The 12,727-nt window shown below is 50.8% G+C and overlaps 1 protein-coding gene across 3 annotated transcripts in view; it reads right to left on the bottom strand.

Annotated features, from left to right (window-relative positions):
- LOC147436883 (phosphoinositide phospholipase C 6-like) overlaps positions 1 to 12,727 on the bottom strand; it is a 122,544-nt gene that overhangs the window by 23,049 nt on the left and 86,768 nt on the right. For all 3 annotated transcript variants that reach the window (XM_086486274.1, XM_086486272.1, XM_086486271.1), the window contains 4 exons: positions 12,143 to 12,513; positions 11,563 to 11,827; positions 10,993 to 11,064; positions 10,693 to 10,801 (listed from right to left, as the gene is read on the bottom strand). In XM_086486274.1, the coding sequence (XP_086342400.1) occupies positions 10,693 to 10,801; positions 10,993 to 11,064; positions 11,563 to 11,827; positions 12,143 to 12,513 (817 nt within the window). The remainder of the gene's footprint in view (positions 1 to 10,692; positions 10,802 to 10,992; positions 11,065 to 11,562; positions 11,828 to 12,142; positions 12,514 to 12,727) is intronic.

The raw sequence follows: 12,727 nt of genomic DNA, 5'->3' as shown, positions 1-12,727 counted from the left end.
TGGATGTCCAGATTCTCGGACGAGGGTACTATCAGATCGAGTTCGAGACCTCCGAGATGGCTTCCAAGGTCATACCTATGAGTCCACTCGCCATCCGAGCATCACGCGCCGACTTTCGATAGTGGCGACATGGTTTTGACCCGACTTCGAATATGCTAGTAGAGGAGGCAGACATCCCCATCTCAGTCTGCTTTCCGGGTTTACGGAGGGAGTACCTACCACTTCTTTCCAGGATTGGCTCCGCCATCGGGACTGTCCTGGAGACACCTCGTACGGTAGCATCAGTAGCTGCCAAGGCAGCTGGCATCCCCTCAGTTCGAGTTTTGGTCAGAGATACCCATACGCTCCCGAAGGTCATCCTTATGCCTCGGGTGAGTGGGGGTTGGTTTAGACAGAGTGTGGAGTACTCGGGCCTCCCGAACCAGTGCTTCATTTGCAGACAGATGGACCACCTAGCGAAGGCCTGTCCACGGAGGAGGCCACAACCTGCACCTCAGCCTCAGCCCCAGCCTGCCAAGGCTAGGCCGCAGCCACAAACAGCGGCACAGCGCACAGATTCAGAGCCACCCTCCGAGCCTGGGGCTCCAACGGAGGAGGGGTGGCAGCAGGCCCGTGGCCGTCGACGCCAGGGGCCACAGCGACAGCCTAGCACTCAGAGTGGCCCTCAGGTGCCTACTCAGCAGCAGTGGGTTCCCACGGGGAACCGCTTTGGTCCTCTTGAGCAAGAGGAGTCCCCTACGCCAACCTCCACCTCCGCCTAACCCTCGACAGCCGCCCTCTCTTCAGAGTTTCCCTTCTCCTCCTCATCCTCCCCCCCGCCCTCTGCTCCCGTCGCCCCTCTACCTCTGTCGCCCCACCCCGCTCCTCTTTCCCTCCGCCCTCCCTCCCCCCCCCCCCCCCCCCCCCCCCCCCCAGCTCCTTCTCCCCCCCCTCCTGCTCCAGTTCCACAGTCGACTCAGGAGACTCGTCCCTCGCCGACGGCTAGGAGATCTCTTGGCAACGCCTTTGCCACGAGTCGCCTAGCGAGAGAGGGTCAACCCTTCTTGCGGCCCCCTCTGCAGATTCAGACATCTTCCCTTGCAGCTATCCCTCGTAGTCTGACCAACATTGACCTCCGACGCCCCTGGGATTTCTTCGACTACGGGTTCACTCGCTTTCTCGGCGATTCCGCAGCAGACCACGAGGCAGCCTGCTTCAGGGTCCATGCTTTGTTCCTCGCCGCTAGGGGGACAGAGGCCTTGGACTCAGCAGTTGGTTTCTCCTTCCCCCTCTGTGGTAGGGTCGAGAAAGACTGGTCCCTCGACTCAGTGTTGGGATGGTTGTATACACAAGTTCTCGAGTTCTCTCATCACATGGGAGAACTTGGAGTTACAGATTTGCTGCAGACTTTGTGGCCACTGGCCAAGTTTGCGGTGACACCCCCAGACTTAGCAGGATGTAGGCACATTGGGGTGTACTTTTTTGCTGATACGCAGTGTTTGCCTTGCTATGTATACATTCATGAGGACTCTTGGACACAGGAGGTTGCTTTACGCACGGCTCGCTCTGCTTGGGCTTGGGCTAGGCACTCACTGCAGTCTCGCCTATCTAGAGGACGCTCGGATGCGGATTACTCCCCATCCAAGCCAGCCTCGAAGATAGCCTGTCTTGCTGCTGCGGCAGCATCTGTTCTCTCTCGCTCCACATGAGGATTGTCTCGTGAAACGTGCACGGACTAGGTGGGCCCCAGTTTCAACAACAGCGGGGCCGATTGCGTCAGGAGCTTCAGCGTTGCCTTGTGGAAGGAGAGATTGATCTCCTTATGCTTCAGGAGCACCATCTGTCTGAGAGCCGCATTCGGCGATGTGGTCAGATTTTGCGTGGACTATATGATACCTTTTGGTCAGCTGCTTTTGGACCTGGAGGCATCCAGGGTGGGGTATGTATGACTATTGCGGACTCATTGCAGCAGGCCATTGTGTGCAGAGGGATTATTGTGCCAGGCAGGGCTCAGTGGATTACTATGCAGGTTCAGGTGTGGGCTTCCTGAACATCTATGCGCCCAATGTGGCGAGTGCTCGTGCAGAGTTTTGGTCACAGATTGTTGAGTCTTTGCCGCAAGCTGACCATTGGTGTGTAGGAGGGGACTTCAACATGTTGGAGGACCCTTCTGACAGGATTAGAGGCAGCCATGCTACTGTGCATGGAGTCGAGTTAGCAGCTTGGGAGACGTTGTGTACGACTTTGAGAGTCTCGGATACGTGGCAGCACTCTGGCTTTGTGAGGCCTCCAGCCAGTCTTGCCTTCTCTAGATCGGACCGCAGAGAGGGAGGAGTGAATCTATCGCGGATAGATCGCTTCTACACTAGTGACCACTTCAGTGACTTGGGGGGATCAGTGGGCATCCTGGCAGGGACATCCTTCTCGGACCATGCACCAGTGATCCTCACAGTGGCAGACAGGCAGAGGAGTGGGAGCAACGATGCTTCGCATCCCAAAGCGGGTCTTGTTGGACTCAGCACTCAGAGAGAGGGTAGAGGCTCTCTGGACAGAGGGCATGGACAGCCAGGTTCTACCTGCAGACAGAGTGGCCTTAGGCCTAGCTCAGCTTAACAACTTTTTTCTCCAGGAGTCTATGGCTCGCCGGGCTGCAGCGAGAGAAGGGGAGCAGCGTCTCAAACGAAGCATTGCTTCACTGCAGAGGATGCAGGAGCAGCATCCAGACAGTCCATGGTTGGAGGAGCAATTACAGCAGGCTCGACGGGAGCTTGCTAGCACAAAGGAGAGGCGTCATGAGTTTGCCTTTCACCGGCAGGCATCTCAGTGGACTCAGGTGGGTGACAGAGTGACAGGTGCTTTTTTTGAGACAGTGGGACCTTGGCACTCGCATGCCAAGGTCAATCAATTAAGGAGACCCGATGAGTCAGTTGTGTGTGAGCCCGAGGATATTCGTGCAAGGAGCAGGTTTGGGCACAGATGCCTTGTCTTGTGACTGAGGAGATGCGCCAAAGGCTAGAGATGCCACTTCAGCTTGAGGAGCTGTACACGGCTCTTAGGACCCTCCCTCGTGGTAGCTGTCCAGGTGAGGATGGGTTGACTCCCAGCTTCTTCTTGGAGTACTGGGACCTGCTTGGCCCAGATCTTTGTAGTGCCTTTCAGTACATTTTGCACACAGGAGTGATGCCGGATAGCATGAGTGAGGGCCTGATTTACCGCATTCCAAAGGAGGGTGGCTCCTTGAATGAGATTCGACAGTGGCGCCCCATCACCATCCTCAACTCAGCCTACAAAATTCTTGCCAAGGCTCTGAGTTTGAGGATTCAGCCACTTTTGGAGAGCCTTATACATGGGACTCAGACAGGTTTTGTCAACGAACGCAGTATCCTTGACAACATCTTCACTTTCTGGGAGGCTTCTGCCCTGGCACAGCTCCGTGGGGAGGACCTTGTGATTCTTCATCTCGATTCTGAGAAGGCATACGACAGAGTTGACTGGGACTTTCTAGAGGGCACTCTACGCAGGATGGGCTTCTCAGATGCTTGCATCAGAGGGGTGTCAACTTTGTACAGACAGGCTCACAGTCAGGTGCTTTTGGCAGGAGGTAGAGGTGAGCGCTTCATGCTCACACGCTCGGTCAGAAAGGGTTGTCCTCTTGCCCCCTTTCTCTTTTTGTTCTATGCGGAGGCCATGAGCAGATTTTTGGTATCACAGCAGGTTGGTCTGAGGGGCTTAGCACTCCCTATTCGGGGAGATGAGCTACTGGACGCTGAGTTTGCCGATGACTCGGCCTTGCACTTAGAGGGCCAGGAGGTCAATCTACACAGATGTGAGCAGGCTTTGGAGACCTTCTGTTGTGCATCGGGCGCACTGATCAACTGGAGAAAGACAGTGGCTTTCTCGGTTGGCAGTGCTCCTGTGCCAGATTGGATGCCAGGAGAAGGGGACTACAGTTCGGTACTTGGGTTGTCAGGTTGGTTTGGACTTGTCCCCCGAGTAGCAGATTGCTCCTCTTCTCCTGTCGATCAGGAGAAAGCTGTTACATTGGAGCTCAGCACGACTTTCGCTGGCTGGTAGAGTAGTAGTTGCCAACCAGGTGTTGTTGGCGACTATGTGGTACATCACTTCTTGCTGGATCTTCTCGAGTTCTTGTATCAGCCAGGTAGAGAGGCTGATTAGGAACTTCCTTTGGTCAGGTCGTGACACTCAGATTGCCCGAGCCAAGGTGGCTTGGTCGGTCATCACACTTCCTTGTTCTCAGGGAGGGCTTGGGATCATTGATCCAGCACAGCAGAGCAGAGCCCTTCTTGGGAAGTTCGTAGTCAAAGGACTTCTTCCAGGAGAGGAGCCCTCGAAGGAGTTCTTGCTGCAGAGGCTTCGTGCCAGGGTGCCTCAGTCAGGAGGCCCTTGGCAACCTTCGACCAGATGGATCTTTACAGAGTTGCGCCGAGTTGGTTTGAGCAGGAGACTGGAGGACCGCTTCGCTGTGAGTTTGCTTCGATCTTGGGAGCTCTTACGGTGGGGTCTAGAGCAGAGACAGCCGACGTGCACGGAGGAGCGCCTAGGGCAGCCCCTCGTCTGGAACCCCATGGTTAGCACTCAGAGAGACCACTTGGTTGGGAGTCGGCCTCATGTTTCTTGGGGTCCCATGGCAGCAAGTCCAGCGTACTCTCTAGGTGACTGGCTAGAGTTCACAGGTTTGTCAGAGGAGGTGCAGGGTTTCCAGCTCTACAGGGCATGAGAGGGGTGCAGAGCATGTCAGGACATCTCAAAGTCAGTTCCAGCTGAGTGGCTCACGCCTCTCGAGCCAGTAGCACCCTGGTGGATGAGAGCCTTCACACGACTGGAGGTTCTCATTTCAGTCAAGGCCTGCTCAGAGACTGTCCCAGCCCTGTTCTTCGAGCTTCAAGGTGGGGGACGATTACAGCGAGTTGCAGTAGAGGCCCCGCAGGTAGCAGAGTGCTGTTTCCAGAGGATCCGAGTTGTGGGCATCTGTGGGAGGACTTGCGTCATAGACCCTGACCCAGCAGCTCTTGAGACTGAACACTGGAGGCTATGGGCTTGGGAGTGTTGTCCACTGCCACGAGTACAGTGGAATCCTGGTGAGTGGCTATGGAGGGACCCCTTCTCTTCTGCAAACCACCCAGGAGTCCCCTTCTTTCAGTACACTGTTTAGCTTGGACGTCATATACTTGCAGCACAGAGAGGCCCGCCCCGCTGCAGCACGTCATTGGCAGGAGGAGGGCCTCACAGTCGAGTTCTTGGTAGCCTTTTGGCAGAGGCTGTGGGACTCCAGACAGCCGAGGCGCGTCACTTTGTTTCAGTGGCTAGTTGCACACAGAGCCACAGCAGTAGGGAGCTGGCTTGTGCATAGTGGTCTCTCGGCTGCATATGCAGCCTGTGACCAGTTGGTGGAGAGTCGACGTCATTGTCTTTGGGACTGTCCCTCGGCCCAGCAGGTGTGGCTACGAGTTCTTCAACTGATGCCTGCTCTCTCCACGGCTCGACGATACGCTTGGGGGGCAGCAGCTTGGTCCACCCTCACGGGCCCGGCACTTCAGTTTGAGCTATCTTCCACAAGCAGGATGATAGTGACGCAGAGGGGGGCGACCTACACTCCAGCCTGCTAGAGAGCTTACTCCACAAGAGTGGTGCAGTGAGAGAGAGGAGTGTTGGGAGCTCATCAATGGCCTGACACTTTGGTTCATCTGGCGGGCCCGCTGTTTCCGCATCTTTGAGGCTCGCCATGTGCCACTAGCAGAGACTGTTCGTGACTTTTTGCTAGAGCTGATCCATACTCTCAGAGGACAGCTTGAGGGACTACAGGGCAGCTCCGACCGCATGCGAGAGCGCCGCGAGGCTTTCATTCGACTCTGGCGCCCTGGGCCTTTCTACACCATAGTCCAGGGGGTGCTCAGATGGCACTACTGTCCACCTGTGTGGCTCTTCCCTCCTCCCATCTCTTGATTTAGCCTCATTGTATATATGCTGTTTTTTCATTGGGAGAGTCTCCCCATCATGCTTGTTGTAGCCCTCTCTTGCAGAGGTGGTTGTAGCCCTATGGGCAGTTTTCATTAACTAATAGAAGGATCTTTTTCTCGGGGAAAAAAAAAGTTTGCAGATTCAGCCCGGAAAATGAAGATTTCAGCGTCTGCGTTTTCAGCGCGTCGATGTTGCATCGTCGTCATCGCCGTTGTCAACGACATAGAGTCAAAATTCAGCAAATAAAGATTTGCAAGATTTCAGCCCTTGGCGTTTTCAGATTTCAGCCCATCTCGTCGTCGTCCTCATCGTCGTCAACATCGTCGGCAAGTCCATTGCATTGTAGAGATTTGTGCAATCAATAGTAGACCGCTCTCGCCATAGAGAGTGGGGCCTTCGAAGGAGGGCTTGACAACATTCTGGTGTTGTACTCTTCTCTCTCTATCTCTCAGTCTCAGCACCTTCATTCACAATGTTTATTCACTTTGTTTGTGATCACTTGCACTCTCTCACTAAAGGAACGGAAGGCTCTCCCTTCCGTAAGTAAAAGGAACCTTGAGCAAAGTTCAACATTCACATCCGCCGCACTTTACAAGATCAGAGGCCGAGTTCCACAAACAAGGGGGCCCTTGGAGCCCTCCACTCATTTTTCACAAAGATGCGTTGAGTGGGCCTGAGCAGGAGATGGGAGAGCCGTTTCGCATTGAGCTTACTTCGGTCTTGGGAGCAGCTGAAGGGGAGACTTGAGCAGCACCAGCCCACATGCATTTAGGAGAGCTTGAGGCAACCTCTTACATGAAACCCGTTGGTCAGTACCCAGTGAGGTCACATGGTTGGCAGTGGTGTCTCATGGGGTCCCATGGCAGAGGGTCCAACCCGCACCTTGGGAAACTGTTGCAGTTTACAGCACTTCCTGAGGAGAGTCAGAGCATGTAGCTGCGCGGCATGAGGGGGGCACAGAGCATGTAACAAGACATCGTCAGGGCTATACCAGCAAAAAGGCACACGCCTCTCAAGCGGGCGGCTCCCAACTGGATGGGGGCCTTTACACGCCTTAAGGTCCTCGCCGCACTTCAGGCCTGCTATGACTCAGGCCTTTGCATGTTCTTTGAGGTTCAGCGAGAGAATCGCCTCCACAGAGTTGCTACTGAGGCACCAAAGGTAGCAAAGTGTTTCTTTCAACAGATTCGAGTTGTGGCCATCAGAGGGAGGATTTGTGTTCTTGATCCTGACCCAACAGATCTTGAGACTGGACATTGGAGGCTCTGGGCTTGGAAGAGTCATCCTTTGTTGCTAGTGCAGTGGGACCCTAGGGAGTGGTTTTGGCGGGACCCTTTGCTTCAGCTGATCACCCAAGAATCCCTTTTTTTTAATACACAACACGATTGGGGCGCCACATATTGGCTGCTCGGAGAGAGGCCCACCCTACTACAGCAGGTCACTGGCAGAAGGAGAGCCTCACTCCAGCATGTCACAGAGCTTACACCCTAGGAGTGGAGCAATGGTAGAGTGCTTTGTTGGGAGCTTACCTACAGCCTGACTCTTTTGGTTCATATGGAGAGCCCGTTGCTTCCGCATCTTCGAGGCCCGCCCATCCCACCAGTGGAGAATGTACGGAGTTGATCGACACACTTCGAGGTCAATTCGGGAGGCTGCAAGGCATCTCTAACTGTATGCGGGAGCGCCGTGAGGCATTCCTACGACTTTGGCATCCAGGGTCCTTCTACAACATGGTCCATGGGGCTCCTAGATGGCATTACAGTGTGGTTGTTTCCACCTCCCATATCTTGATTTAGCCATCATCGTACATATCTCATTTTTTCATTGGAAGAGTTTGTAGCCCAATGGTTAGTTTTATTAAGTAATAGAAAGATCTTTTTCTTGGAAAAAAAAAAAAGAAACCGAGTGCAGGCGTAGCTGAGGGTCCAATCGTCTGCTGATGTCAAAACTAGAAAGGCCCCTTGAATAGCCCCAAAAGGCCGAGGTCTCAACCAAGAGGGGGAGATCGAAGGAGGGGCTGCCTCTTTTGAATCAACCTACTCGCAACAATAGAGCTCCCCAAGGAGCAGCGTGCAACAGGGGAGTGCTTTGAGCCAGCAGCAAGAGGAGGAGAAGAGGGGTCAATTGCACATGGGAAGAGGAATTTTAGAAACTTTTGCAAGCACAATTGGGGTTAAACAAGCATGTCCGTTGTCACCAACTCTCTTCAGTTTATGCATCGATCAATTGGAACGAATGGTACTTGATTTAAGCAATATGAAGGCATTGAAGAGGTCACTATTTGCAATGCGATAATCATGCTTTTGTTGTATGCGGATGATGTAGTGCATCCAACACACTCTAGAGGATGCTGAAAAGCTTATGGTTTTCCTTGAGAACTTTTGCTTGCATAGTGGGCTGATTGTGAGGGTGAGACTCGTGGTGGGGGGGGACGGTTGGGCGCAGGGGTGCAAGGAAGGGGGGAGGGGGGGGATTCCTCATGAACAAAAGAGGAAAAGACAGAGTCTAAAGCAGGTCTCCTGCTCCAAAGGCCCGAAGCGGTTTCCTATAGGCACCCACTCCTGCCACGCAACCGAAGGACAGCCGCCACGGCGAGGAGCTTGGCCTTGTCGGCAGCGGTCCTGAACCTTATACCATCCCTCCTTCGTGTGGCCGTCTATCGCTGCTCAAAATGGATCACTAGGGGTCTTCAAAGCCCCCGTTGGGTTGGGGGAACCTCAGAACTCGATGAAGGGTCAACCCAAGGGGCTTGTGACTGTGGAGTTGGCCGAGCTCTCTTGGATGGACAGGCCCTCACAAGATGGCCCATCTATCTACAAATGAAACACTGGTTTGGGAGGCCCGAATACTCCACACTCTGATAGATCCAACCACCACTCACCCAAGGCAGCAAAACCACCTTCAAAATGTATGTGTGTTAAGAACCAGAACCCGCACAGTGGGCAACCCTGCATCCTTGGCCACCGCTGATGCTAAAGTGCGTAGGGTCTACAAGACCGTCCCAAATGTAGGGCCAATCGTGGAAAGGAAGGAAAGATACTCCCGCCTCAAGCCTGGAAGACAAACTCAGATGGGAAGATCTGCCTCCTCCTCGAGCACATCTGTAGTCGGGTTGAAACTGTAGTGCCACTTCTTAAAGTACGCTCGAGTTGCTCGAATGCCTAGCGAGCTCATCGCTATCACTTTGGCTGCCATCTCTGGAGAGAGAAACTCTATCTGGTAGTAGCCTCTCCCGAGAATCTGCACATCAATGATCCTGCCCACTGCAGTGAGGAGGTCCCTAACCTCGCCTCTGTTGGGCGTGTACTAACAATCTTGCAAATGACTGAGGTGGCTTGAAGCCGTTCCACCTCGGCCATCAAGCTCGCTTGCTCTTCTGGCGAAAGAGAAAGTTGAAGGGTCGGCTGCGCGGTGTTGGACGAGGGGGCTTCAGTAGAGTTCCTCTGAGATGGGAGCAGGAACCGCCATTCTGTGTCTGCTGCTTAAAAAGAGGAGGCCGAAGGCGTCGACAAAGGCCACCGGTACGCTAAGGGCAGCCCACAGGTCGCACGTCACGAAGCAAGGGGAGCGGCACGCGGGGGGGGGCAGGGGGGGAGGGGGGACCTCTTCAGGAAAGAAAAAATTTCAATGAACATATTTGATACTCTCCCTGAGAGTAAAATCGCAAGATAAACTCACAAAAACTGACCACGGCCTCCACAAGCAGTAGGGCGATGCGGTTAAATTCGATAAACTCCCAAAACCTTGACAGCCCTTGACACATGAACACTTGAAATGTGAAAATAGTGTGTTTGTCCTTCACTGGATGAATCAACACACATAATGTGAAACGTGGTCGTCATCAGCTCATGTCGGAGACATCTTTTCCACACTTCTATTACGAGAAACCCTTGTCTTATGCTGCTAATATGTGCTACCCCTAGAAGATTAATGCTATCATTTCCCCGTCAATGAGATTGATGACACTCCCGCTATCCCAATGTTGCACTCAAAAGGAGACTGCCCATAGTTTACTTTGGAGGGAAATAGGGCCGATGACAATGGCCCTTATGAGGGCAATGCTACACAATGTTATGATGGCAATTAAATAAGCGAGGACGTAATGTGGCGCTTAACCATAAGGAATGCCACAAATCGGAACATTCTCCGTAGCATGTCCAATCAAGGTGTACCTGGTATGTGTACGCAGTACTTGTAACACCATTTTTTCCTAAAGTATTAACCAAAGATCATCCATTGGTAAAATAGTGCATGCCTGGTTGACAATCACCCGTTTTAGTATGGGAGCTCTTTTCAGTGCATTTCATGGTTTGGATACTAACAAGGGTGAAATAGCACGATAGTCGTAGGGGAACCTCCCTCATATGTATATAAACCTAAATGTATCCAGGAACCACCCCAGTTTCACAGATTTAAAAAAAAAGTAGTTAATAGACTAAGGCTGGTCATCAATGGATGCAAAGACTCTAGTCTCTACCCTTTCTCTATGCTTTCACAATTATGTTTTTTAAGGTCAGGTTTTACTCTAGTTTATGCTTCTCATCTGGTGAGGTGACGAGTGTAACATCTTATCTCTCATTAAAATGCTAGAAATCTGGTTTTCTAAAATTTGTCATGTTTCAATCCAAAAAACAGGGTAGAATAATGCATTACATCACTCCTACTCTTGGACTCCCATTGCTACTATAAGTTCTCCTAAAACGCAAAACAAAACAAACAGAGCTTGAATAGAACCTCTGATGAGAAACTCAAAAGTTTGATTCTCCCAATTGGGCTCATTGCTCCTGTAAATTGTGTCTGTCCTCTTCTTGTCTACATCGGTTGGCATTCCATGCAGAGCAAGCTGCACAAGCAAAAAGTTTCACCTTAATAATTCACTGGAAAATTCACGGTGCTCCGCAAACACAACCCCGCCCCCAAACTCTCTCTCTCTCACACACACACACACGCACGCACACATGCACACACTCACTCAATTTCCAAAAGATAGAGGCAGTTTGAACTACTTTCACATTGAGCTTATGTTGCTTTCACCTTAACATAGAAGTCTGGCTTTTTGAAATAGTCAAAAAGCTTATGCCAATCAGTCCCCATCAGTACTTTGATCTGCAGGCAAATGACGAATGAGAACCTAAAAACAACACTTGATCACAAAAAGCAAGCACAAATTTATTTTTTCTTGTAAACTGAACATAGATTCATACATGATATGAATTAAATGATCAGAATTGTCAAGGGATCCTTTGTGAACCCCTAAAAAGTTTATAGACACCCCATGATGTCAAATGCTGCCTACCAGCACAGTTACAATATTGTAAACATAGTTTGTATTATGAAATGCAAATGCATCATCACGTTACTATTTTACTCTTAGGATTCTGCAAATAGCAACGATCTAACCATGCACTTGGATTCTAAATATACACACTGACAGCAATGGCCTAGATAAGGAAAAATGAGAGACAATTGTGGCACTGATAGTAATCAACCACTCAGTTTTCAGGAAGTAAAATAGCCTAAAATACCCTCAGCTTAAAAGCTATAATGAAGCCATTGGCAATCTTCTCTTCAACAACCACATGCAAGCAATGAAAATCTGATAACCTTAAGTTGTAGTTTTGGGGCCATTATAGAAATCTGATCAAATGTAAGCTCGCTTCCAGGTAGGAGCACATGAGGCTTCTTTACAAAACCACATCTTCCATTCCCATCAAACATAGCTCGAGCTATCCAGCAAGGGCGATCTCGGCCTTGAGTATTTAAAGCTGCAATTTGAAAACCATGGATCCATGCAAGATATGGATCAGCATTTGAAGAGTCGAAACGCAGACCAAATGGGTACATGCGACCAAGATTATTTTTGCAATACCTATTCCACAAGAACAATGACGAAAATGATCAACATAAGGAAAATCATTCTAATACATACCTTCCTAAGGTCCTGATCTAAGCTTATAAAAAGAGAGCATGATGGCGAAACAGATATGAGCAACTTTCTCAGAAACTTCAGATCAAAACAAAAGAGGATACCAAACACATCTAGCAAATAAAATAAGAATAAGCACAATTACAAGAACTCTGACACAAACCTTCTTTACTGAGATAAGGTATTGCAAATGTATTGCCATCGTTGTGAAATTTTTAAACTGACTCCCAACACAGATCCTCTAAAGTATGTACTTACTCGATTAACGATCCCGGGTTTCCTTTAACAAACTTTCGAAGCTGAGGTTCACTGATGTTAGCCATAATTGATCTGTCACCAGGAACAAGCTGCCCATTCACTGGAGCCGCTCTCATGTCACTTGGCTTTTCACAGGAAATGTAGATAAGCTCTGCCAACTCATGCGTTTGTGGAATTTCCTTATCATCTTGAAAGTGGCAGGTCCCTTTATGCCATGCATCTGCAGCCACTCCAATTTGCTTTGTTAAGTGTTTTCTGGCCCGAGAACGAAGTCCCGTGGGAGATAGAGGCGGCGAATCAGTCTCTTCCACAGGTGGGGATGCCATAAGGTCTGGGATCACTTCAACAACTGATTCTGGATCATCTGCTTCCTGTCAAAGTCCTCATTTCAAACAGCTTTCAAGGCATAGCCAGCGTAAAGAGAGAGAGACAGTTCAAAACAAGAGTAACACTTCCAAGACTGTCTATATGTATAGGCAAGGGCACTCTGTTCATGAATCTAAATTAAATTGGTGTTGTGCAAGTTCTCCTAAAAAAGTCAAAGTATTCCCAAACATTTGTATTGAAAGCTAAGAGGGGGCTCGC

Source organism: Adiantum capillus-veneris, chromosome 17 (assembly GCF_014529385.1).
Source record: "Adiantum capillus-veneris isolate H3 chromosome 17, ASM1452938v2, whole genome shotgun sequence".
Lineage (NCBI taxonomy): Eukaryota > Viridiplantae > Streptophyta > Polypodiopsida > Polypodiales > Pteridaceae > Adiantum > Adiantum capillus-veneris.
The sequence above is the reverse complement of the archived record's forward strand: the minus strand, read 5'-3'. Positions and strand labels throughout refer to the sequence as shown.